At 45.7% G+C, this 22,619-nt stretch overlaps 1 protein-coding gene across 1 annotated transcript in view; it reads right to left on the bottom strand.

Moving 5' to 3' along the window:
• Positions 1 to 3,162: 3,162 nt before the first annotated feature.
• Positions 3,163 to 22,619, bottom strand: part of LOC105900430 (BTG3 associated nuclear protein) — a 40,219-nt gene continuing 20,762 nt past the window's right edge. Inside the window, exons 11-14 of the mRNA XM_031565394.1 lie at positions 16,796 to 16,811; positions 15,506 to 15,543; positions 11,758 to 11,901; positions 3,163 to 4,311 (exon numbers count right to left, since the gene is read on the bottom strand). Of these exons, the coding sequence (XP_031421254.1) occupies positions 4,201 to 4,311; positions 11,758 to 11,901; positions 15,506 to 15,543; positions 16,796 to 16,811 (309 nt within the window). The 3' untranslated portion in view covers positions 3,163 to 4,200. The remainder of the gene's footprint in view (positions 4,312 to 11,757; positions 11,902 to 15,505; positions 15,544 to 16,795; positions 16,812 to 22,619) is intronic.

The following is a 22,619-nucleotide window of genomic DNA, read 5'->3' as shown; positions in this document are numbered from 1 at the left end:
GTTGTTATAGAGGATGCCCGAGTTGTCATCATCCTACAGATCAACGTCACACATCACAAAAATGCCAAAACACAGCATCTTGTCAACAACCAGACTATTGCTTTAAAAGTCAAGTTAGTATTTGCCAAATGAAATGTCTTCTTTACTTTTCAAGACACTGCTTCACTGAAGAAAGAAGACAACACCTAAAAGACGAAAGATACTAGTGTATTTCTCTAACTGTCAGCTAGTTAGGCAGTCTTCGTGCTCTGCTCGACTGAACCTGTCGTAGTTGTTCTATCCACATGTCATCACCTCTCAAGTTCAACGTGAGGACAAGCGGCCGGATAAGTGCGTCCCAATAACACTGCCTACGGGGAGGCGTTCTCGGAAGACTGTGCTGCAGCGGATAAGTACTCACCCGTAAGTTACTCGGTGGAACTCGCTTGTCCAGGTAAACAGTGCTGTCGATCAACGTTCCGGAGAAGCTCTTGCACCGGTGCTGTTCTGGCGCTGCCGCACACCCCTCTCTGTCTCATCCCTCACGGTTCGTCTCGCGCGCGGGGGTTCCCTTCCTTCCCACCCACAGCCTCACTTAACCTCTGCACTGCCGTCAGGAAGAACAACTCAACACCACGTAAAACTGAGAAGGTACAGTCGGTAAGCAAAGACCGAAGTAGTCTACGTATCTGTTAACACACCTTTCCATCTTGTGCCGGGAACAATCATGTAGCAGTCTGTACATTGTTTGTTAATGTTAAAAAGACTGTTGTTCCGAGCAATACAATGCTCTGATATTATGAGAGAGAGGGATGATGGAACATTTCAATCAGTCTATGTCGATGGCATCTTTGGTTCTGACGGTCACATGATAGCACAATAACAGCCCGTATAACCTAAAGATCAGCCTACACTAGACAGTAATATAACCTATTACTACATTTGGGGTATTTCTGCAATACAATACAATGACAATGTTGCATTATTTTCCAAAGCATAAACGGGGAAAAAAAACATTGCTCCTCTCAAAATTTGCTTTGGCCTAACTAAAATAAGCTGTGCTGGTGCTATAGGTCAGCTATGAAGCATGGTGTGTCTGCGTGCCAGAGTGCTTGTCTAGATCGGGGTGTTTACAGCATTACTCAAACCAAATGTTAAGTGAACTGAACGGTTCTAAGCTCTTAATGTTGTGCTTAAATGTCTTGGCTGCTGGGGCGCAGCAGTCCCGCAGACATAAACAGACTCAGTTCGCTGACCTCTTTCCACTGGCCGCGCGGTGGACACCCGGCTGAACTCGACGGATACACTTCTGTAAAGTGGCGATGCAGGCGTGAGCTCTCCAGTATAGCAAGCTGTCCCACTTTCAGTTTGAGACAGGGCCTAGGGCTGGGAACTTTTACGCAAGAGATTTATTGACCTATACTTTCTCTGTTTTTAAATAACGGTCTCTGGACATTGTCATTTTATTTCAATCCAAATATGTTTGCTTGCTCTTGACTATCCCAAGATAACTTTGTAACAATAACTTTGTAACAATTGTGGTAACAATTTAACAGAAATTCTGAAATAAATAGTTATCTGTGGTTCGCCACTCTGGACAGGGCAGCAGCTCAGTTTGGGAGAGGGGCTTGGACTCTGGTGCTGAAGTGTGATCCATAAAGGATAACGTGCAGGCTTGTGCTGTAATGGTGGTGGGAAGAGAGGAGTAAACTCTTAACCCTCTCCCCACCCTTCTGCGGTGTGTCCGGCGAAGGTCCAGGTCTCACACACACTAACACACACACGCACACAAACACACACACACACTCCTGCCTCTTCACTGCTACACTTTTTCATCGGTTATCAGCCCGGCCGCCAGCGGCCCCCATGCCGTTGCTACGACGACGGCCCCGATCCCCTGGCCTGCTCCCAAGCTTGTAAAAAGTGAAGAGTCCAAGCCGCTGCCTTCCTCCTCCTGACTTTTGGAAGGAAAGAGAAGCCAACCAGGTCCCTCTTGATTTGGGCTGGGATGTTGAAGGGGTGGGTGGAGGTGGAGAGAACAGGGGGCCACAGGGGGAGACAGGGGCTGAAGAAGGCTGGGGAGGCGTCCATGCCAAGATTGTCCTTGCTACAGACTGTCAAGGGGAGAGAGAATGACAGAAAAAGGAAGAGAGGTAGACAGAGAACGGAAAGAGCGACAGGACTAAAACAAGAGACAGGGGGAACTATAAAAAAGGGAGGGGGGGGGGGGGGAAGAGAGAAGTAGAGGGACAGGGAGACGGAGTGAAAACAACGGGAAGTGGTGATGTTTTTATCAACTTCTGCCCTGACTGTTTCTTGCAGTTCTTCCAAAAAATACCATTACATCAGACCATGCGTGGGAAATCTCCCTGGCGCTTCAGAGAAGTCCATTAGTGTCTCTTCCTCCTGCCTGTCCCGTATACATCACAGGCTCTTCTCTGCGGACCCTCCCCCGCCTGGTTCAGCTCTTCAGGGATCCCGGACAGGGGAGACCCCAGAACAATGTTCTCGATTGAGCTGCGAGGGGAGTGCCGTCCACAAACAGCAAAGAAGACCATCCCAGACGAGGAGGTCAGCCCGCCAGCCAGCCTCTTGTGCTGTTTGTTGAACTTTCATAATCTACATAGGTCCAGCAGGATTCGCTTGCCAGCCTTTGTTAAACTCTCTGTTTAATGGGAGACGCAAACCAACTGCTCTTCAAATGATGTCATCGTACACTGAGACACTAATTTATCTAGACTACAGATATAAACAAAAGAATTACATTTGTTTAGATCTCTCCCAACAACTTTTCCTGGGAACATATCACTAAGCTGTACAGTTTAGGAAATAACTGTAAGTCATAAGGCATGGTGTTCAACTGCCCAACTGAATTCTGTACAGAAGAGGATGCATTTGACCTTTACAAAAACAATCTGAATTTGAACATCTTCATAAGCACTTTCCCACTAAAAGGAAACGTTCTATGGATGACAAAAGGCACGTGGCATGTACAATTCTCAAACCACACAGAGTACACTTGAAAGCAGTCCTCGACATTACTCAGCAGTCCAGATTCACCACAGTTTTCCCAGTCCTGTTATTACTAAAGCAGAAGAGAGAGGCCACAAGCCCTAGTCTCTTTCTGCTACTGTTAATGTTTAAAAGACAGGCAGACTTAAAAAAAAAAAAAAACAGCCTCAGTAAATGAAGGGCAAATCCTGAGCAGCCCATAGATATTTATTTACATCTTTCACTCACACGCACACATACACACACAAACCAAAACAATAGCATGAGAAACCAAGCTGGGTTTCATGTTCAACACAAAGCAACTTCTTCTGTGCGAGAGAGTGTCTCTTACCAAAATCATGTTTTCTATCAGTCAACTGCATTCTACAAAAACTCTAAACCCCAACCAATATTTTTCGCAATGTTCTCCACTAAGGTATGAGGACACAAACATGTTATGTGGCTCACCACTCTCAAGTCGTTACAGTTGGGCTACGGAGAACTAAAAAGCACACAAACAAAAGAAAATGAGTCACAAACAGTAAAAAACAAAAAAAAACATCTAACCAGCAAAGAGAAAAGACAGTACAAATGAATACTAGCAAAAGAAAGGGTTTTGTGTAACACTGTCTGTCAGGGTGTTCTGTAGGTGACCTTCATGACAAACAAAATAAGACTTCACATGGCAGAGGGCGTGAGAAGAGAGGGTCTCAGCTTGGCGAGAGTCTTTTATTTTTCCAAGGGGAAAAAAAATAGAAAAGATTAATGGAGAGGCTTAATTCCTTTCAAATCTGCACTTCGCTGAGGCTGCGACTCCAATGTGTGCTCGTGAAGCTGACGGAATGATGGCGTCCGACGGAGCCAGCGCTTTATCTGCCCCGCTCAAACACCGCCAATGAAGGAGCTCAAAAATGCCGGCCACCGCCCCCTCGGTCTAGCATGTTCCAGTGCTCACCAGACAAGTTATTAGTAAAATAATAAAGCAATACAAAGTCAATAGAAAACGATCACTACTTTGATTGGGCCAAGAGGACTGGAGATGGAGAAGGCGCTGAAGTGAAGCACCTCTGACTTGTGGGTACTTCATTCTCAGTTATTTTCAGTTTTACTGCTTAACCCTTCTTCTTCCTCCTCTTCTTCCTCCTCCTCGTTGTCCCTCAGCTGCTCCGGCCGTGAGGCCTGGCTTGGTGTGCGTCTCGCTGCCCACAGACAGGGTTGGGGGCGGCGGTCTCACGTGCCAACGCTGCTCACGGGCATCTGGATCTGCACCACCTCGCCGTTCTCGCCTTGCTGGATTTGGATGGTGTCCTTCACATCCATCTCAGGGCCCAGCCCCTCAGCCTGAGAGAGAGAGAGAGAGAGAGAGAGAGAGAGAGAGAAAGAGAGGGAGAGAGAGAGAGAGAGAGAGGGAGGGAGAGAGAGAGAGAGAGAGAGAGAGGAGGGAGAGAGAGAGAAAGAAAGGGAGGGAGAGAGAGAGAGAGAGAGAGAGGGAGGGAGAGAGAGAAAGAGAGGGAGGGAGAGAGAGAGAGAAAGAGGGAGGGAGAGAGAGAGAAAGAGAGGGAGGAGAGAGAGAAAGAGAGGGAGGGAGAGAGAGAGAAAGAGAGGGAGAGAGAAAAAACAGTGATCAAAATGCACTTGCACACTCACAGACATACATACAGTCATGGACAAAAATATTGGCACCCCTGCACTTCTGTCAGATAATGCACCACTTGAACCAGAAAATTGTTGCAATTACAAATGCTTTGGTATTCACATGTTTATTTATTTTGTTTGCATTAGAACAACAAAAATCTGACTTGATTCTGCACAAAACTCCAAAAATGGACTGCACAAAATTATTGGCACCCTAAACTTAATATTTGAGTGACTTACACCTCTCTACTGGAATTTTGGACCACTCTTCTTTTTCCAACTGCTCCAGGTCTCTCACATTTGAAGGGTGCCTTCTCCCAACTGCTGTTTTGAGATCATGCCACAGGTGTGCTATGGGATTAAGATCTGGACTCATCTCGGCCACTTCAGAACTCTCCAGTGCTTTGTCTTAACCCTTTCTGGGTGCTTTTTGAAGTGTGCTTTGGGTCATTGTCCTGCTGGAAGACCCATGTCCTCTGACGGAGACCCAACTTTCTGACACTGGGCCCTACATTGCACCCAAAAATTATTTGGTAGTCTTCAGATTTCCTGATGCCATGCACACAGTCAAGGCATCGGGTTCCAGAAGCCGCAAAGCAACCCCAAAACATCTGTGAACCTCCACCGTGTTTGACTGTAGGAACCGTGTTCTTTTCTTTGAAGGCCTCATTTCGTTTTCTCTAAACTGCTTTACCAAAAAGCTCTACTTTGGTCTCATCTGTCCACAGGACGTTCTCCCAGAATGTTTTTGGCTTCCCCTGGAAAGTTTTGGCAAACTCCAGTCTGGCTTTTATATGTCTCTGTGTCAGCAGTGGGGACCTCCTGGGTCTCCTACCATAGCGTCCCATTTCATTCAAATGGCGACGGATAGTGTGAGCTGACACTGTTGTACCCTGTGTCTGTAGGGCAGCTTGAATTTGTTTTGAAGTTGTTCTAGGTTTTTTATCCACCTTTCGAACAATCCTTTGTTGCCTTGAGATTGTCCATGCTTTTCTACAATTTTGGTTCTCAAATCCTCAGACAATTCTTTGCTCTTCTTTTGTTTCTCCATGCTCAGTGCGGTATACACAGAAACACAACACAAAGGTTGAGTCAACTTTGCTCCGTTTTAACTGGTTGCAAATGTGATTTCTATATAACCAGCATTTGTGACTTGCCACAGGTGAGTTTAAATACAAATTAAAGGAGTATTACATTGCTTGAAATACAATTATTTCTTACAATTTTGAAAAGGTGCCAATAATTTTGTCCAGTCCACTTTTGGAGATTTGTGTGGAATCAAATTTTCTTCTCTGCTTTTTTGGGTTGTTCCAATGCAAACCATATAAATCAACATAAGAATACCAAAGCATTTGTAATAGCAACAATTTTCTGGGAGAATTGGTACATTATCTGACAGAAGTGCAGGGGTGCCAATATTTCTGTCCATGACTGTACATGCATTGCTGTTGCAGTTAACTTCACTCTTCTTTTATGCCTACAGAGAGAGAGACAGAAATGAAAGGTACAAAGACAGAGTGCACAAAAAGGTTAAAGTTGGAATTTAAGAAATGAATTATGACTAAAGCGTTTCAAGTAATCAACTTGGAGAGGTGGGAGGTATGAGAGGATGAGTCACCTCTGAGAGGGAGGGAGAGAGAGAGAGAGCGAGAGAGAGAGAGAGAGACATGTGACCATAGTGGATGAGTCATTCCTTCCTTACTGGACAGCCAGAGTCTCTCTCCGGCACACCTGCAAGTTTTAATCCTCACTCAAGGATCACACACACACACACACACACACACACACACACACACACACACACACACACACACACACACACACACACACACACACACACACACACACACACACACACACACACACACACACACACACACACACACACACACACAGAGAGCTCCTCATACAATCCCCTGAGCACAGCTGTGCACCAGTCCTTTGCAGCCTACCTCTCTGAGACCTCTGTGAGTGCAACTCGCCACTCACTCAGCTGTTTAAGCACTCATATGTGAGTGAAAGTCAACAAACACATTGCTGGTTTGGACAAACATGCCTCACATCATTAACACAGCACTACGGAACCCCTTCAGGTGAACACTCACATCGCACACCTCACTGTCATCTCAAAAGGTTAGAATTCACGGTAGGTGTCCTTCCTGAACCAACCATTAGCAGCCCAATTGAAACGGATCCGGGGTGAAATGAACTAGTGTCTTTCGCTGACCCGTGAAGCGCACATCCTGGTCAGACAGTGACAGCATCTGTGGAGTGCTACCGTCAGCCGACCATCAGCCGATGCATTCAACGAGGCTTCCTTCCTCCTTGCTCCCCCCCAAAGGCAGCTGCATGCTCCGAGGCGTCTCACGATCTTTCCTGGGGACTAACGGAGACCTTGCACCAACACTGACAGACACTGACAGCACTTGAGTGACCAGGGTCTGAATCAGCTTAAGGGTGGGGGCCTACAAGACTGAGTCTCTCACCAAGCTCTCAAAAAGGAACAGGCAACCGATCTTTTCCTGATTTCGGAAATCATTTTCCCCTGTTTTTGTGATCCGAGCCGTCTATATGGAAACTATTAAATAAAAAGAGAACGAAATGCGGAGATAAATAAATAAATAAAAAAGCATAAGTAATTTCCAAGTGCTTGTATAAATGCTACCACATGATTCTGCAGCAGACAGAGTGAGTGTGCTGTGGTTCCCATAGTGCAACACTTCACTGGGAGGTTTTTAACTGTGAATAGACAAATAGAAAGCCACTAACTGGGATTTTTCCTTATCGTGTGTGTGTGTGTGTGTGTGTGTGTGTGTATGTGTATGTGTGTTATTACCTCTGTGTGTATATATACTATATGAGTGAGTGTAATTATAAATATACCATATATATATATATATATATTATATATATATATATATATATATATATATAGACCAAGACACACTGCCACACAAAGTTAACCATATATAGAGATTTTAAGTTTATATACAGTATAGGTAGGTTAGGCCGGTTGCCTAACTAAACAAATCGACACCATGCAAAGGATAAAGCATTTTGGGATCCTGCACTGTGGAAACGATCACGCCTGACAACAAATAATCCCGTGCTTTTATAAACACATTAGGAGATAGCACCGAGGCATAAACAACCTGATTGCTGCAAAAGCTGCAATGACATCCAGGCACGTGAAAAAAAAAAAACACAAACAACCCCTTCGCCTCATGCTGTTCTTCTCCTCCTCCTCCTCCTCTATTCATTTTCCTGTCATCACTCTCAGTTCCAGAAGTCCAGACACTGTAGGGGAATGAATCAGGGCCTATTAGCTTGCAAAAAAGGCAAATCATCGATAACTTGAGCAGACCAATAAAACACCCTGAGCACTCCCTGAGCAAGGCTTACAGAACACAGAAGGGCCGTTGTCTTCGGACCGTATGTATTATCCAAGTCCACAGAAAAACAAGCCCATTGTCTTCCTCCAAGGGTCCAGCAGCCAGGAGGGAGACAAACAGGGACGTAGTCAGCACCCTGACTTAGAACACCGGGTAGTTCTGTGGGCCTGGCCCTCGGGAGTGGAGACAGTGAAGGAGAAAGGCCTTCTGGTCTCTATTATGCCCTGCCTGAAGAGTATGAAATACAACAGAGCTGGCACGTTTAGGATGCCTGCAAACAAAAACAGACTGCTGAGTCCTGTTAACAGTGCACGGAGGAAGTAGGCCAAGGGTGCGACCTGCCGCCCGCAACTACTAACAGGAGGAGGGGAGGAGGCCAGTTTAAAGGGCCACAGCTGGAGTCCCCCCAAAAAAGCATCTTTGCTTATCAGGGCAGCTGAATCATTCTACTCTCACATGACCATAGAAGAAGAGAGGCAATGAAAAAAAAAGGTGGCAAGCAGTGAGTGTGTGTGTGTGTGTGTGTGTGTTGGGGGGTGGGGGTGGTGTCATCCCTGAACCCTGGGAGATTTGACGTTGCCACTTCAAAGGGCTTTGCGGTGAATGCTCTCAGCGCACGACTTCACCATCGTGCCACTTTCGTTCTCGCTGGTCTCTCTTTCTTTCTCTCTCTCTCTCTTCTCTCTCTCTCTCTCAGACTTAGGATTTATCCCCTAATTACTGCTTTCCCTCACTCAGACACTGACGAGTCTGCATGCTTTCCTAACTATGGCTAAGTATACGTCTGCCAGGATGCAGGCAAGAGATTGGAAGACTGTGAGTGTGAGTTTCTGAGAAAGTGAGAAATGGAGATTTAAAACACAAAAAGGCTGTGTATTGGTGTAAAAGTGAAACCACTTTATAACCTTAAGATTGATAACCAATCTCAAATTCTAAACCTTGTCTCAAAAAAAAAGGGGGGGGGGGGGGTGAGTGGACTATATAAATATACACGGTGGCGTCATCTAGACCTCGAATCCTAAACCCTACACCAAAGTCTCTCTTCACCCGTATGGACTAAGTGCGTGCGCAGTGGGTTCTGCCCCATGGAGTCCAGAACTTCTCAGTGCACTCTCTGTGCCTTTGAAACACCACAAAGGCTTCATGAGGAAATGATTACAGATTTCTGCAGATAGATAAAGTGAGTGAGGGAAGGGAGGGGAGGGGAGGGGAGGGGGTGATGTTTGGGAGAGCGAAAGAGAAAAAGGGCGAGCACTCAGACATTTATTACACTTTGCAAAAACAAACTGATGTGGTTTGTGTTGAGGCCAAATGAGCAGGAGGACCTGGTTCGGCTCATGGCACACACAACGCTGCGAGAACAGGGGCCCTAGGCTGGCGTCCAGGAAGCAGGGTTCACATGAACCGACACACACACAGAGAGAGGGCAGCTAACCGCTCTGCTACCTCTCAATCACACCGTTAAAAAAGGTATTTTGTACTGGAGGTGTGTGTATGCGTGTCAGTCTGTCTCCCCCAGGCCTACTGTCTGGAGTTTTCCCATTAAGTCTGTTAGTGGCGTTGCTCAATTGTCTTTCCTCCTGTAGCAAATTGGTTTGACGTCGTCAGGGATTATGAGCAGACATGATGGGTGAAACAGGACAGCCTTCCATTACATTTCATATAACACGGACGATGAAATATCACAGACGCAGCGTCAGGGATCTATTTCACTGGGTCTGACTACCTTATCAAAAGCTGGAAACGATCCCAGGGTGTTTGGGCCTTCTGGCCCGAGGAACAGGGTTGAGAAACACCAGTCTGAAATCCCGACAGCAAACACTGCTGAATGATTCATAACTACAACAGTTGACTTGTGTGATACACGTTTCAAGAATGTCTGTATTCTTTTTTTTTTGTATCCGCTAGTTCCCTGCAACTATCAGTGACCTTGGAGGAACTATTATTTTCCACACACCGAGCCAGTCCATGGTGCGTGGAGAATAAGTTCATGAAATCTGGTTCATGAAATCATATTTCCAAACACCTTTGAAGGTAGGTTCCAAGGTGTAAGTATCCTAGTCTTAACACCTAAATTCAGGGCTTGGTTCAATGTGCCGTATCCCTTAATGAGTTCAAATAGCCAAAATAGATGAGAGCAAGATGTCTATCTTATCCTTCCTGGTCCATATAGCTATTTTCATGACAGTGAGGAAAGACCTTAACATTCTTAAAACATTTATTGATTTATTTATTTGAATGTGACATTACCTGAAGACCATTTATTTAGTTTCCATGACTGCACCATTCATCTCTGCCATTCCCCTTCACTTAGTTGAAGAATATGGAATACCATCAGCTAATAGAAATGCCCATCAGTCCCTGATAAGCCATGGCTTGCTATCTTAATAGTCTCGATCAGTCCCTGATAAGTCATGGCTTGCTATCTTAATAGTCTCGATCAGTCCCTGATAAGTCATGGCTTGCTATCTTAATAGTCTCGATCAGTCCCTGATAAGTCATGGCTTGCTATCTTAATAGTCTCGATCAGTCCCTGATAAGTCATGGCTTGCTATCTTAATAGTCTCGATCAGTCCCTGATAAGTCATGGCTTGCTATCTTAATAGTCTCGATCAGTCCCTGATAAGTCATGGCTTGCTATCTTAATAGTCTCGATCAGTCCCTGATAAGTCATGGCTTGCTATCTTAATAGTCTCGATCAGTCCCTGATAAGCCATGGCTTGCTATCTTAATAGTCTCGATCAGTCCCTGATAAGTCATGGCTTGCTATCTTAATAGTCTCGATCAGTCCCTGATAAGTCATGGCTTGCTATCTTAATAGTCTCGATCAGTCCCTGATAAGTCATGGCTTGCTATCTTATAGTCTCGATCAGTCCCTGATAAGTCATGGCTTGCTATCTTAATAGTCTCGATCAGTCCCTGATAAGTCATGGCTTGCTATCTTAATAGTCTCGATCAGTCCCTGATAAGTCATGGCTTGCTATCTTAATAGTCTCGATCAGTCCCTGATAAGTCATGGCTTGCTATCTTAATAGTCTCGAAACAGAGTAATAGATACTTTAGGGGATGTCGATTTAAGTCCTCTTCCTACACTAACATAATTTCACATGAAATTACATTTATTTTACCAAAATTATTAGCAAGAAAAACATTAGATTTAGGGATTTTATTTACATCAAATGTTATTTTCTGACTACCTCTTGAAATTAGATGAACAACATCTGAAATATCTTCAAAATTGAAAATGACTAAAGTATATACCATATATATATGGTAATTATTATTTCATGGGCAGCTGAATCTCTGACATGCACTTTCTATGCTTAATAACTGGTAATAACTTAGTTTGATGCGTCAATGTTCATATGCAAGTCAAATTGACTACAAAACATCCAATGGAGGTTGGTCAAAATTCCAAACAACAGAACAGATCCCTTCCATTAAAATTTAGTAGGTATTGGCCAGGTTAAGACACATCGTGTTCCTAATATCTTTGCGAGAGCTGGCTAGAAGTCTGATTTACAAGACCACAGACTTCACTGCTTAGTTTCCCCCTCCAGCGCCTAAGCCTGGTAACCGCAGGGATACAGCGCAGCCATGTATTGTTATCAGTATCTTTGTTCCCTGGGTATTAAGCCCATGCTCTTGGTGTTGTTCTGTAGTAACTGGCTCTACCAGATGAGCCCCAGGAACACACTGTTTTAGTACTCAGCCACTCAGACGCCGTGCTGACTGCTGCGGGGGTCTCTGTGTCTCTCACCTGCACAGCAGCCGTGTGGTCCGTGACGGGGGCCAGCTGGACGTACTGCACCTGGATGTCGTTGCCTTGCAGGGGGGAGGCTTCTACCCCCCCAGCCCCTGGATCCGTTGACGCCACTGCGATGAGCTGCGGCCCCCTCACAACCTGTCGAAACACAAACACAAACGCACAATTGTCAGGTCAGACATTAGGACTATTAGGATAGTCAGACTAACTATTAGGACTTAACGAATATTGTTTGTTTGTTTGCCTGAATGCAGGGATGATGAAACGCAGCACTGTTTTTGTTTGGAGGTTTTTTTTTGTTGTTCTTTTCCAAGTATGCTTTCATCCGAGTTGATATTACTGTTGAAGCGAAGCCTATCAGGACCCTCAGGGGGAAAACGCCATGTTTGTGTGGGGGTGGGGGGGGTCGTGAGTGTGTTTGTAATCACGCTTTGACAAGTTCAAACGCACCAGCAGAACTTTCCCAGTCATGTGATGCGCGTCTCAGTCATCACCCAGCATTCACGACATTCGCCACTCAGAACACAATGACTCCGAGGGAGAGACAGAGAGAGAGAGAGAGAAAGATGAGAGAGAGAGAGAGAGAGAGAGACTGAGCGGAGAGAAACAGACAGAGAAAGAGGAGAGAAAGATGAGAGAGAGAGAGATAGAGAGAGAGAGAAAGGGGGGGGGAATCATCAGCCCCAAAAGCAAACGGCCTGTAAATCAGTCTTCACTGCCTCTCTGTGTCCTCCCATGCTCTCTAATTAACCCCACTGCTGTGAGCGCTCAGGAATTAGAAAACAAAACACACACACGCTCTCAAGCCTATCCCCTGTGCCAGTGTTTCTTTGTTTATGTGTTTGCATTTAGAATATGCAATCACGTTGGGGATGATGCGCGTGTGTGTACGCACACACACACACACACACACACACACACACACACACACACACACACACAGACAGACACAGACAGACAGACAGACACACACACACACACAGACAGACAGAGAGACAGACACACAGACACAGACAGACACACACAGACACAGACAGACAGATAGACAGACAGACAGACAGACAGACAGACACACACACAGACACAGACACAGACACAGACACAGACACACAGACACAGACACAGACACAGACACAGACAGACACAGACAGACAGACAGACAGACACACACACACACACACACAGAGTGGGGAACTTGTGGGGAACTTGTGTGGAACTTGTGGGCATCCACAGGAAGAGCTCTTGCGTGTGCATGGATGTGTGACAGAGAAAGTAATGGCGAGAGGCTGATTTATGGTGTCGAGGGTACTGTTGGGATTTGCATGCTGTCATGGCACGCATAGCATGAGCACATACACTCACAAACACTGCCATTTTACAACCGGTTGTAATTACAAATGAAGTAGAAACTAAATATTTAATTTGCCTTCTGTGAGAGCAGAAAAAAACTAAAGCAAATTAAATGAATGTGCCTGTCCTCTACAATCAAGGTACCACATTGCCACGGTCTGAAAAAAAAAAAAGAAGCTCTGCATTTTGTTTCTTTGGACAGAGTTTGTTTTGTGTGCGGGGGGGGGGGGGGGGGGGGGTAAATCCTGTATGTGATCCTGCGGGTTTGGCTACAGACCAACATCAGAGTCGAAAGAAGAGGAGTCAAGCCCAGCCGCCCTGTCACACCAGGAAATATCATGAGGAAGTGATTGTGAGTGATTTGAAACCTCTTCTTTCAGGGCATAGTGGTGGGGGCACTACCGCACCTGAGCACAGTGGTGTAGAGCTCCGTTCTCCTTCAACACTTCAAACACGTCAAAACTCAACCACAGGGTTTTCCCACTTCCAAGTCCTTTTAATAAGCATGCCACACCCAGATGTAGATCTGTTTCCCCTCGTGTCTTATTACATTGAAATCCAGCTGTGGCTCCCTGCACTGTGCACAGACTACATGGATATATTTCAGTTTGGGTTAACACCCATATTACAGTAGCATCCATAACCTAACACTGTATGGCATATATCTCACACACACACACACACACACACCACACACACACACACACACACACACACACACACACACACACACACACACACACACACACACACACAGATACGTATATATGACATATGTAGATATGACATAAATGCTTCCCCAAAGTGTATCCCAAGAGTTGAGCAATCTCAATCAACCCCCCACCGCCCCCCCAACCTTTTCTGTGTCTGTCTCAAAACATACATACATACATACTCAAGACATCAATGGTTCCCCTAAGTGTGAGCACCTTTACTGAATAATGTGCATCAAGGAAGGTATGCCATGACAAGAGGTGAATCATTCATCCTCTCTCAGTCACACACACACACACACACACACACACACACACACACACACACACACACACACACACACACACACACCAGTTAATTCATTCATCTCAACCCTTAATTAGCAGCTGCTCCCTAACCATTTGCGCTTCTTCAAGTGATGGCTTGTTGTTGAACACGTGCTGATATTTGAAGTATAGGTGTTCCCCGAATCTTCTAATGATTGAGTTCAAAGAGATGTTAACCGCATGGGCGAGGCAGATTTTGCCATTGATAAACCTGTCTACCTGCACACTATAAACCTCCCCAACAGTGATAAATTGCTGGCTGTTCCTACTCCTGCCAAGAACCGATTAATCGTATCAACTCAGTACCCCTATTGTCTAAACTCCAGAGATAAATGACACTTTCCGCCCGAGGGTTAGATTTTGGATAAAGCCGTGGGTACATATTCCTCTGACAGGGAACATTTCGATGTGCAAATGTGTAACTAGCATTGCCCAGCCTGATCTATCTATCTGGCAAAAATATCCTGTTCCCTTTCTTGTAAGAGTGGCGGATTATGTATGTATTGTGAGATGCAATTAATCTACATCGGCTATCCTCAAAGTTAACACATTTCCGATCAGGCTTTTAAAAAAAAAACGTCTCAGAACGTTACAGTAGAACTGGTCCATCGTGCCAGCGTGCACACTCAAGTTTTCAACACGACTGTCACTCGCCACGTCCCTTACTCGCCACATTTGGCTCCACGCGACTTTTATTTCTCTTTCCCAAGACGAAGTTCATGCTGAGGGGTCACTGTTCATTCAGTTTGCTTTAAAGGGATTGCTCAGCAATGCTATTAGACGGCTTAAATGAAACCTTTCACTAATTAACTTCAGCCTGGTTCTGGACCACTCCGTGCCCTTGATCACACCTTTACCGCTCGCTTTACCGCTTGTGCAAGAGTGCGCGTGCATAGGGTCCAATAAGTGGATCCCGCCCATTCAAATGCACACTTCTGTGATTCAGACCCTCTTCCCCAGGATGACGGGGCCTTCCTCCTTCCTCCTCCTCCTCCTCATCATGTCTCGGCTTTCTCCTGCTGAATCACTTCACCTCACCAGCTGTTCACCTCAAGGACGTTTTAGTAAGCCAGCCTTAACATCTCCTTGGTTCTTCCATGCTGCTAGTGTTGCCCGCCTTCCTCAACAGTCTCGGCACTGGCATGGCACGCTGTGTAAACACCAGATGGGCACCAACGGGCTGACTGAAACATTCCTCCTATCCAATGTTTCCTAGTGGGAAGTGGGGGGAATCTGCTTTCTCGGCGAAAAAATGAAAGACACCCCCACAAAACCACAAGCCCTTACCATACGCACTCCCTTTGTGCATGACCTTAGCTTTGATGTGAGTGAGTCCCCCCTCCCCCCGGCACATTTTTGGCTTTGCCAGCTTCGCCACAGTGTCTCCTGTCTCGTAACCATAACACACAAGCCCCCCATCTGGCCCTATGGTTGCAATTAGGTGCGGCAGTCTTCCTGACTCGTCGCCCTTGAAAACCCTAGGAGACTAGGAGACTCTGGATGGGTGCAGACGCAGAGAGAATAAGGAAGTCACAGACCCAAGCAGTTACAGAAGGCAGGCAAAGACACATCAGACATACATCTGACTAATCAAGGGTCTATGGGTCTGTTAAACACCAGGATACCGGTACGTGTGTGTGTGCGTGTGTCTGTGTGTGTGTGTGTAGGATGGAGGAAGAAAAAGAAAAGACAAGCTGGCGGTAAAGCGTGAGCCTTTGTTCAATTTGGAAGCGAATTCAGAAGAAGAAAAAAAGGGGTAATGAAAAGAAGATTCTGTCTGGATCCGGGGGAGTCAGGGCCAATGGAGTTGTTTTTGCATTTTCTACTTTCGCATTCCACCACTAATCTGGTCCTCAGGGTCCCTGGGAATCAACCCCTGGAAGAAAATGGTGTGCTCACACACATACACACTCTCACACAAACACACACACACACAAAGAGTTTTGCTAAACGCAAACTAACATTATCTCTACGTATACTAATACCAATCCACAATAAATTGAAAATCAGATCAGAAAGAAACCATGAAAAACATCTGAAGACGTTCTCCAACAACGAAGAAAACACATGTTTAACAACAGTGTTCCCACCATGAGGGAGTTCTGTGAGAAGAAGAAATTGGTCCAAAACCAGGCTAGTCCAGTCCATTATAGACCAGTCCTGCACCTCCATGCCCTCTCAAACCAGAACTGGGTTTTCTGTACCTTGGCCTCAGCCGTAGTGCATCTGGAGGTAGACTGACGGTGAATAGTGTGTTTGTTTGTGTGTTTGTGTGTGTGTGTATCGATACATACATGTGTATGGCTCATCTATGTGAGTGTGAGTATGAGAATGAAACCAAAGCTTGGGAAGCAGGGTCAGCAGTTGACCAAACTGTCAAAGGCACGGTAAGAAAAGAAGTTTGGAGACCTACTTGTGAGACATGCTTGCATTCTCAGCTGTGAGGACACACACACACACACACACACACACACACACACACACACACACACACACACACACACACACACACACACACACACACACACACACACACACACACACACACACACACACACACACACAGGCATTTATTGTTTTGGAGTGGAGTTCATAATCCCCAAGGTGGTGATCGATTCCCATCGCCTGCATCCTGTTAGCGCGTAGCTGTAGCTCCAGCTCCTAAGCTCCTCTCCTCTCTGCGCCCATTTGTCATCAGCACTTATATCAGCAAGAAAGCCCAAACAAGAAACCAGCCCACTGAACCGCGCTCAACCAAACACAAAAGGTCTGTGATTGGTCCCCCTAACATATAAATAATTACCCACGGGTAATCACACAAACCATCAAAACACAGCTCAAAGAAAAACATACTGAGCAAAACCATGACGGCCTTGATCTCATTTCACATATAAACATACATGTCGTATAAAGATGCACCCTTGCGGTTTTTTTGTTTTATTTTTCACTGTAACTTATAGGCCACTTAATCGTCACAGACATAACTTCCTCCACCATCAGCACTCCACCCAAACACTAACACTGCCCCTTGACGAGGCACAGCAAAGCTCTATAAAGGCATGAAAGGCCTATCCAATAACATCAGGTTTCAGGTGTACAGTTAATGATTTCCTTCCGTTGGTTTTCTTGAACACAGCGAAGGAAAAACAAACCGCATTAGTGCTGTCCGGAGTTGCTATCTCATTTTCTGATTTTCATCTCTTGACTTTCATCTGCAGCTTTAACATCATCTGCTCTACCTAGAGTTTGCACAGTATGGTAATATTAGGCTTTAGGTACCTATAAGGCACATTAAGACAACATAATAACAACATAATAACAACATAATAATAACATAATAATTAAGGATGCAAGTATAATGCTCATATCATATGCAAGTAAATATTAGAATGTACATGTCATATGCATGTAAATATATATATATATATTTTTACAGGTCACTAGCTTTCGTTCTTCATCCTTCCCCCTAGCCATTATCCGTATCTACATGTGCTTATTTACACTGCCTTGAGTACACACACTAAGATGACTTGTAATACAGTGGGATGCCACTATCCACACAACAGTAAGACTGAGAGGATGTTTGAGTACTTGACCCGCACTCGAACCGTCCAGAGGTCCTCAATGCTGTCATGGTTACGGTACGTGGGCCCAGAGAGAAGTGGACTGTGGTAACTCAGAATCATACCTGTGACAACTCAGAATCATACCTGTGGTAACTCAGAATCATACCTGTGGTAACTCAGAATCATACCTGTGGTAACTCAGAATCATACCTGTGATAACTCAGAATCATACCTGTGATAACTCAGAATCATACCTGTGGTAACTCAGAATCATACCTGTGACAACTCAGAATCATACCTGTGATAACTCAGAATCATACCTGTGGTAACTCAGAATCATACCTGTGTAACTCAGAATCATACCTGTGGTAACTCAGAATCATACCTGTGATAACTCAGAATCATACCTGTGATAACTCAGAATCATACCTGTGGTAACTCAGAATCATACCTGTGACAACTCAGAATCATACCTGTGATAACTCAGAATCATACCTGTGGTAACTCAGAATCATACCTGTGGTAACTCAGAATCATACCTGTGGTAACTCAGAATCATACCTGTGGTAACTCAGAATCATACCTGTGATAACTCAGAATCATACCTGTGGTAACTCAGAATCATACCTGTGGTAACTCAGAATCATACCTGTGGTAACTCAGAATCATACCTGTGATAACTCAGAATCATACCTGTGGTAACTCAGAATCATACCTGTGATAACTCAGAATCATACCTGTGATAACTCAGAATCATACCTGTGGTAACTCAGAATCATACCTGTGATAACTCAGAATCATACCTGTGACAACTCAGAGCTCGAGCGCCTGGGGCTGAAACACTTACAAACCTATTTTACACGAGCACCTGGATCATCCAAGCGGCTTTAGTTAGTCAGATTGTAGGGGTAACCCAGAGAGTGAGCCAGACAGAAAGATCCGTTCTGCGAGGGGGCGGAGGAGATGGGAGATGGGAGATGGGAGATGGGACTCGCAGGGCGGAGAAAAAAAATGAAAATGAAAATAATATCAGGCAAATACAACAGACCATGCCAGCCGCAGTATTCTGGTTGCTATGACGACCAAAAGAAAAACAGTGAAGTAGCAAAAACGAGGAGAAGGAAAGGGGGGGAAAAAAGCCGAAATAAATCTTTCTAATGTTGTAATGCTTTAAGCAGCCCCGCAGGCCGCCAAAGAGATACAGCAACCGGAGAGGAGACGGAAAGCAAAACAACAGCGGACTAATGCAAAAAACATTCAGCCAGGCCCCCGATCGAAGCACAATAACCAACTGTGCAAACAAGTTGGCTTCCCAGGGCCTTCTTCCAACACAGCCCTGTCCATGAAGTCATGCTAGATTCAATAACCAAGAATAAAGCTGAGCTTTTATCTGTGGTTCAAAAAAAAGAATCTTACAAGATTGAATAATAAAGGGCTCTGCTAACTGGACGATATAAAAACCCCTCCACCCACGCAATTGTGTCTGATTGAGAACAGTTCCTGCGAGCATTGATAAATCATAAGGATTAGGTCATCCGGAGACGCATAATAAGCGTAAAGAACTGTACAGTCACGTAGGTACAGTAACTGTAAGCCTGGGACATTAAAACAGATGCGATCTGCACTTCCCCAACAGCTCAAAGGACCTTCGACCTGAATGAATCCTCCCCATTCCCACAATACCTTGCTTTCTTGGTTGCATGGAGAGCAAAAGTGAATGTGAGGGAGGAGAGGAGAGGAGAGAGAGAGACAAGAAGAGAAGAGAAGAGAGAGAGAGAAGAGAAGAGAAGAAGGGAGAGAGAGAAGAGAGAGAGAGAGAGAGAACACAAACCAGAGAAGGCTGAGCTGCAATCTGCTTCCCATCAGCTTCAGTGCCTCACTCCTACCCATTCAGGTTCGTATTAAAGAGAGAGGAAGAAAAAAGGAAATCTTTGGAACAGTTGAGACTTCCTCTCCAATTGCACAGCCGTCAACAACATCTGCCTCAGTGGCAGACCTGGCCAGGACAGATGTGCAGAACAAACTGATCCGAGGGGAGGTCAAAAAGACACTAAACAACTTGTTTGAACTCTTCGCTCAATTGTACAGTACAGTCCCTCCTCCGACACCCAATCACAAGCAACCTCCACCATCCCATACCCGCCCATACATTAATGTGTGTGCGCAGATGCATGTGTGTGTGTGTGCGTTTGTGTGTGTGTGTGTGTGTGTGTAAGTGTAACTGAGACACTTCATGCGTGTGTGTGTGTGTAACTGTGTTGGCACTCCATGTGTGTGTGTGTGTGTTGTGTGTAACTACTCTGTCTGTGTGTGTGTGTGTGTGTGTGTAACTGAGACACTCCATGCGCGGTGTGTGTGTGTGTGTGTGTAAGTGTAACTGAGACACTCCATGCGTGTGTGTGTGTGTGTGTAACTACTCTGTCTGTGTGTGTGTGTGTGTGTGTAAGTGTAACTGAGACACTCCCGTGTGTGTGTGTGTGTGTGTGTGTGTGTGTGTGTGTGTTTACGGGTGTATTATGTGACCGTTGTCCCCATCCCTGCACACCAAGATCCTCTACTTTCATTTAGGACAACACAAGCAGGACCATAGACAAGCGTTCAGCTGAGTCCATATAAATCAACAGGCGGATGTCCTTGGCGAGGAGGACGGCGTTTCTGTCTTCTGCAATCTGTGTCTCTCAGCTAGACACACACCCCGGGCCAAATCTGGATCTTATGTGACCACCTTGCACCAGGAAAATACACCCGTAAACACACACACACACACACACACACACACACACACACACACACACACACAGAGTCAACACACATGAAGTGTCTCAGTTACATTCACACACACACACACACACAAACAAACATACACCCACACACACACACAGTCATGTTTGCACACACACACACACACACACACACACACACACACACACACACACACACACATACACATACACAGACATACACCCACACATGGACATACGCGCACACGCGCACATACACACACACTCACATCCCCTGAGCTCCTCATTCGCCCAGTGCCTGCCAGCCAGCCAGCTCTCTGGCACTCAGCCCCTGTGATGAGACATGACACTGCAGATAATCACACAGCTCTCCAGACGACTCTGCCCAACTCCCCCAGCAAGCTGCTAATGAAGTGGGCGCTAATTAAGTCATTACCCTGTAAATGTGTGACCCCTGCGAAGGGTCTGATAGGCCGCCACCACCACATCAGAGCCCTTGTGGCCCAAAACCCAACCCTTTCCTCCCTTCCCACAGCGAGAGATCAAATGAGCTCGGTTTCCACATCCTTCTTCAGCTCCTTCAGCTCCTTCTTCTTTATGACTCAAGCTCCAAACTCCATCAAGATCCATAAACCAGCCAATCAAATACGGGCAGCCATCCAGCGGCCAGAAATAACAGCTGTAATTTACAGCCGAAAAGGGAAGGACCTGCCCAAGCTCCTCTGGAGTCGAGATGCTGCGCTGCCATGCGCAAACAAACAAACTGACGAGAAACAAGAAACAGCCCAATGCCCCACTCCCTCCCCCCCCCTCGAGATTTCATTCATCAAACGCTCTTTTATTGTTTGAACTCCGAGAGCACCTCGTGGTTGATGGCTTCATCATGCTTTTAATTACGCTGGAGGTTATTTTCTTTTTTTCTTCTTTTAATATACATTTGAGGGGAGGAGGAGGAGGGGGGACTGACATCAGAGTGAGGCGGCCATGTGTGTAGTATCACCTTCTCTGTCTCAACCACTCTGCTGGAGGTACACAAGGACACATCAGGAGGATGCTCCACCTGCAGTGCCAAGCTTGTGTTCCGGTGTGCCCTCTGCACCTCTTTCTGATGCAAAAAGACATGCCGGTCATAAGCCACCGGTTTTTGCCCAGCCAGTGTATCTTTTTTTTAGTCTGGCCTGTGAAAAGTCAAAGCCTCTCTTTTTTTTTAGTCCTCTCCTAAATCTGTGTACCTCTGTCTAACATCACAATTACTCCATCTTGACAAAACGGTAGTGGAGAGCAATACCAAACATCCTCAGTGCTTTCCATCTTCTTCACCTGGACTGCCACACACTCAGTTTTGTATGCGCACACACACCCATCCCTCTAGTCTTCTACAACACTGTTGAGAAAAACAACACACAACTGGACCTACCCTCTCCATTTCAGCTCACAGGAAAGAGAATAACAAAAAAACACACGGGGCGAACTCGTTTGGGCCTCTCAGGACTGGGCAGAAGGTGGGAGAAGGGAGGTAAAAGGAAAAGGCAGGGGTGATTCAGAGCGAAAAGAGGGAAAGGGAGAAAGTGAAGAACGGGGCAAACACTGTCAGCGAGGAGATGAGAGAGACAAACCTGTCTTCCTCCCGGCGTCTCTGCAACACTCTTCAGTGGAGGGGGACTATATTTGGACTCTTTCAGGCTCGTTATGGCTCCCATTACTGCAGAGCCAGGGGCCAGCTGGAGCCAACACACACTCAAACACGCGCACACATCTGGTCCACCTTACTCATGCGCTTACAGAGACACACACACACACACACACACACACACTCGAAAACTCTGCCCGGAGTGCATTCACACCTCACATTCGTAAGTACACTACTAACCTACAGCAGAAACCCCACAGAGAGAGAGATGCATTAAGCCATTCAGTCCCTGATGAATGCATGGCTACAATGCACAGGCCAACTGGTACAGATGATATGCCGACTCATACACACCAACTCACACAGATCTACACTACAGCAGCAAATTAAAGCCAGATGTGTTGCTGCAAACACACACACACAGGCCTGCATACACAGCCACAGAAACACTAGTAATCACAACAAAAATAAATCAAATCACATAAAACACTCGCACCATTCCCAGGCCTGTCCTGTAGTCAACATGTGT

The sequence above is a fragment of the Clupea harengus genome, chromosome 3 (genome assembly GCF_900700415.2).
Source record: "Clupea harengus chromosome 3, Ch_v2.0.2, whole genome shotgun sequence".
In the NCBI taxonomy this organism is placed as follows: Eukaryota; Metazoa; Chordata; class Actinopteri; order Clupeiformes; family Clupeidae; genus Clupea; species Clupea harengus.
Note: the sequence above shows the minus strand (reverse complement) of the source record. Positions and strands in the feature narration are given on the sequence as shown.